This window comes from Mesoplodon mirus (assembly GCF_964341445.2).
Source record: "Mesoplodon mirus genome assembly, chromosome: 18".
Classification (NCBI taxonomy): domain Eukaryota; kingdom Metazoa; phylum Chordata; class Mammalia; order Artiodactyla; family Ziphiidae; genus Mesoplodon; species Mesoplodon mirus.
Genome location: NC_138994.1, coordinates 4,064,448 through 4,069,678, shown reverse-complemented (window position 1 = coordinate 4,069,678; position 5,231 = coordinate 4,064,448). Strand labels below are relative to the sequence as shown.

At 48.7% G+C, this 5,231-nt stretch overlaps 1 protein-coding gene across 1 annotated transcript in view; it reads left to right on the top strand.

Annotated features, from left to right (window-relative positions):
- Positions 1–1,413: 1,413 nt before the first annotated feature.
- FBXL20 (F-box and leucine rich repeat protein 20) overlaps positions 1,414–5,231 on the top strand; it is a 96,087-nt gene continuing 92,269 nt past the window's right edge. The window contains 3 exon segments of the mRNA XM_082602898.1: positions 1,414–1,722; positions 1,725–1,822; positions 1,824–2,141. Of these exon segments, the coding sequence (XP_082459024.1) occupies positions 1,542–1,722; positions 1,725–1,822; positions 1,824–2,141 (597 nt within the window). The 5' untranslated portion in view covers positions 1,414–1,541.

Below are 5,231 nucleotides of genomic sequence, written 5' to 3'. Positions count from 1 at the left end.
TGTACTCATTCTCCTGTTTCAAAAGACGGCAAGGACATGAAGTCAACTTCTACCTATCTTCTGCTGCTGGAGTCTTTATGTATTCTTAGTTTGACCTGATTCCTCTTCTGTCTTTTGGCTTCATGTTAGGGGTTCTTGGTCAAAACCTGCTCTGATGTACATGAAGATTCCAGGTTCAAAAATCAATTTCTTTTAAAACAAGTATTTGGTGGGGGGGGGGGCGGTGGGAATGAAGCAGGATGTAATTGCCAAAACTAGGCTTGAGGTTGGTGGCTCTTGGAAGGATTTTCCTTAAGGCCTAGGTCTGAAAATTTAGGGCAGCACTACTATGAATTCTCAGAAGAAACCTTCCAGGGAGCCAGTGAGTCATAGTATCCAGCTGAGTCACTTAAAGCAGATGCCAGTATAGGAAACTCATTATTCACAATCCCTAAGCAATCTCATTTTCTTTTACCTTTTTCCCCCCCCAATCTCCCTCCCCCCTGATTTCTACCCTTGAGTTAGTTTTCTGAGGGGTAGGAAGTACTTAACATATCAGAAGCTAGGTTGGGAAACATGCTCAGTTACAAAAGCTGAGCTTTAAATTTTGTTTCAAAAATGTACATCAGGAGCAGATGGGGAGGGTCTTTTCTAAAATCTTTTCAAATTTGATTTTCTGTGCATATGGCCGTTCTGTAAATACTTTGGGGTTTTTCATTTTTTTGAAAGTAGACAAAAATCTGTGGGATTTTTTCCCCCGAACATTACAAAAACGTGTTTATTTACATGCGAATAAATTTCTTTGATAAAAAGCAACATGCCTATGTGTAATAAATTTTTAACCTTTGAATAATTTTTGTTTATTCAGCTTTTTTAAAGTCCAGTCAAAAAATTTTAACAAAGTAAAAGTCTTTCCTGAGTATTACTTGACATTAACTGGGAAGTATAATTGAAATTAGGGAAACAGCCCCGTGAAAGTTTTCATCTGATTTATCTGCTCAAGCCAGTTTTACTAACTTTTGCAGGCCTTCATCACTAAATTCATCAGTAGTGCTTGCTGGGAGAAAACTGCTCTTAGATGAGGTGCAACTAAAAGGCTGTTCTTATTTGAAGTGAAGCAATAACAGTAAAAGTATCTGGGACAGGAGGAGGCTGTAACATCTAAACCTGGCTTTGTAGGCCTGAGAATGAGTTTCTGAAGCTGGGTTCCTTGCTTAGGAAGCCCGTTCTAGGATAAAAAAGGTAATTTTTCAAAGTTCTTGAAGAGTTGGTTAATAAGCCTTCCAGCTAAAACACGCCTATTTTAAAAGATCTTCTTAATCAGACATTCCTAATAAGCCAGTCACTGAATGTGCAAGTGAAAAGAGGTAAGAAGACAAACTCATCTACTCTGTAATACCATTAGAAGTGGTCCAGCCAGGACTGCTAGAATTTATGATAGTTTCTAATATTTTATCTTTGGGATATAATTCTGTAGTTTGTCGCTCTAAGGGTAAACTCTTATTCGTCAATTCATAGAAATTAGATCATAAGTTTTGAGACCTTGGGGGCTGGGGTTGCTAATGTATAATATGACACAATCTAGCTTCTATAGAAAGAGTCATCATGAATGTTACGGCTGGGCAAGCGTCCCCGCCTGCTCCTTCAGACACGCTTGTTTCTCCCGCCAAAGTGGCGTCAGGATCAGGTGCTCACCAACCAGAGCCCTGATTGGAGGGCGGGTAGGCACTAGAGCCCATTGGGTGCCAGCGGCGGTCGGGCGCCGGAGGAGCGGGTGAAGCCAAGGCCTTTCTGCCTCACCCGCCCCCACCTCCACCAAGGCGCGCCCCTCCCCCAGCTAAAGGAACGGTCGCCCAGCTCCTGCACCGCACCCCCTGACCCCAAGGCACGAGGTGCGGCCTTGCCGCACGTTCCCGGAGCAGAGGGCAACACAATTGTCCCCCTGTCCTCCTGATCCATGCACAGGAAGATCCACGCTCCGCAGCGGCCCCCCAAGCCTCCCTGCAACACCCGGTAATGCAATCCACGGGGGCGGGGGAGGCGGCGGCAACGGCGGCGGCGGCGGCGGCAGCAGCAGCACTGCCCCAATCTGGAGACAACCAGAGACGAGGAAAATGGCTCCGAGTAGGGACCGCCTGCTGCACTTTGGGTTCAAGGCGACAGTGAGTGATAGGGGAAGGGAGTTGGGTGGCTGGGAAGGACATGTGTGCCAGCACAGGCTACCGGGGAAGCGACAAGACTTAGGGGGCTGGGAGGACAAGACAGACAGCTCAAGTGCTTGGTGAGTTGGTGCGTGCTGTTTGACCGCGGAGGAGAGGAGAGGGGGCTCGGGTGCTGTGTGCAGTTGTCCTGCTTTCTTCTCTCTCACCGGTCGGCGAGCACGCGCGCACTCGCATCCGCCCCACAGCCCCTCCCATACATAAATACACACAGACACATAGGCACTTCCCTGCCTCTCCTTCTCGCGGTGGGCTTTCCTGCCTTGGAGGCGAGAGCGGGCTCGTGCCACCACCGCCGCCGCCGCCGCGCTCCGGCTGCTCCCGGGCTGATGGTCGCCGGCTGCGCCCGGGGGTGGGGGAGGGGTGGTCCTGCGCCGCCGCCGCCGCCGCCGCCGCCGCCGCCGCGCGCTCCTCCTCCTCCCCCTCCCCACGCAGTTCCGAGGCCCGGGCGGCTCTGCCCAATGAGGAGCGGCGTTGCTGGTAGGTGGGGAGTGTTTTTGTTTTGGGTTGAAGTTGAGGCTGAGGAGAGAGAAGAGCTAGCGACGAGCAGTCGTCGCCACCACCGCGGGAGGTGGAGGAGGCCCTGCCGGAGTCGAGAGGTCTCTCCTCCCCGCCGACGGCCCCTGCCCAAAGCTTCTCTGCCTCCTCTCGGTGCTGGAACTCCCGGGCCTGCCCGGGGCCCCCAGTCTTTGCACTCCGCACGCCGCAGCGCCCGGCCCCGGCCGCACCCGCCGGCCCCATGAGGAGGGACGTGAACGGAGTGACCAAGAGCAGGTTTGAGGTGTGCGCTTGGAGGGAGCTAGGGTGGCGGGAGGAAGGCGATTCCCTCTCTCGTGCCCCGAAAAATTCGCTCCGCACCGAGCCTCCTCCCTTGTCTGGCGCCGTCGCCCCCCGGCCTCTAGGACTGCCAGACTTCTCTCCCCCTTCTCGCGACCCGAAAGCCCAGTGCAGCCCGGCTTCCCTCTTCCTCCCGACCGGTCGCCTCCTGCCTCTTCCACCAGCGGGGCTCCGGCGGGGGATTAGCTCTGGCGCCCTAATTCCCCCTCCCCCCAGTATCACTCAGCTTTCCATTCTTTACACAACCCTTGGCTTGCCTCCCTTCACCCGGCAGAAAAACCATCACAGCTCCGATCGACCGGAGGGAGCTAGCTTCTTTTCTTTCTGCCACTTTCTTCGTGAAGCGAGGGGGAAATTTTGGGCCAGGGGGCTTTTCTCCGAGTTTGAGAGACCTTGGTTAAACTAGGGAAGTGGGGGTGGTAGACTGAGTTGATAGAGACGACCACGAGTTTTCGGTGCTGTTTGCTTTGGGTATTGTTCTGATACTTCCTCTTCTTTCCCGTTTAGTCTGTACTTTTGTAGCTCATTGTTTCTGGGAACTCTTAGACGTGTACAGGCTTTGAGATTGGGACGAAGGTCTGAGAGACTTAAAATCCATTCAAGTCTCTTTGTCTCTAAGAACTCCACCTCTGGCGAGAGAGGTTTATAGTAATGGAATTAAGGAATGGGTGAGGAAGTAAAACATCCGAAAGCGTCTTCAGAGAGTAGTCAGTGTCAGGAAGTGGTTCCTTTGGGAAGTGAAGTATCGTAGCTACAGGTGAATTACAGCAGTATAGTAATATACGGGAAGGTTTTTTGAGGGGATAAGAAAGAGAAAGAAACTACAGCAAGAAGAGTAAATGTTGCCTGGCCTTTTTTGGCAGAGAATCAGGCTGACCTGGGATCACTCACAGCTCAGTGTACATCTCACTTGGTGTTTTTCTTCATTTCCATTTGAAGGATGAAATTGTAAGACGGTGAGACAGAAGTTTCAGGAAGCTTGCCAACTAGTTGCAGAGGATGAAGTTGTTACCTAAGGTCTTCAGTTTAGTCTATTCCTTGATTTCTTTTTATGCTTATGGGAAAAATATTTTAATTTACCCATAAAGATCAAGACAGGGAGTGGTGGGGAGAGTTTAACTGCAGAGCTACAGTGTTACTGTTGCAGGCCAGGAGTGGAGAAAAATCAAGGAATTGGTCTCCTTAGAGTTTTCCTATTTAACTTAATCATGGGAAGAAATTATTATAGTAGATATGTTTTGGTGTTTAATAGAACTTTATGTTGCCCTAGTGTAGAGAGACCCAGTAAACTTAATTTATGATGGTTTCCTATTCAGTACTACTGTAAAAGTCCAGACTGCCATTAAAATTACTGAATAGATATTTAGCAGCTAACAGAAAAAGGGAAACCCAAATACTGAAGAATTGAGTAGAGGATGGCCTTTTGCCGTTACAGTCAGCTCTTTACCGTTTTGCTCTTCACTTTTCGGTTGTGTGAGTAATTGTTGCAAAGAGTGCTTTGTAGTTTGTGCTTTAAAATTGCATTGCTATATCCTGTTTTTGTAATTATCTTATATTTTAATTTGTAGTTTATCTATACTGGTGGTACTAAAATAATAAGAGGATGTATTGCTTTCTTGAGCGTGTCTGGGGTTTTTTAATAAATTTATTTATTTTTTATTTATTTTTATTTTTGCCTGCGTTAGGTCTTAGTTGCTGCACGCTGGCTTTCTCTAGTTGTGGAGAGCGGGGGCTACTCTTCATTGTGGTGCGCAGGCTTCTCGTTGTGGTTTCTTGTCTTGCTGCAGAGCACGGGGTCTAGGCGCGTGGGCTTCAGTAGTTGCGGCACACGGGCTAGTTCTGGCGCACGGGCTTAGTTGCTCCACAGCATGTGGGATTTTCCTGGACCAGGGCTTGAACCCGTGTCCCCTGAATTGGCAGGCGGGTTCTTAACTACTGCGCTACCTGGGAAGTCCTGCAAGCATGTCTGTTTACCTTGATTGGTACAACTAAAGTTTTCTGAACATGTCTAAGATAAAAAGGGAGGGAAAACTCCTTCTTCTACAGTGTTTATTTGTAAACAAAAGGCTACTCTTATTATGAAGTGAGGTATTCGTGCTGAAATACAAATGAGAAGGGACTGGAAATGATATGTGTTAATGAGTTCCATTGTCTGATGTTCCTTAAAGTCATTTACCCCTTAATGACCTAATTTAC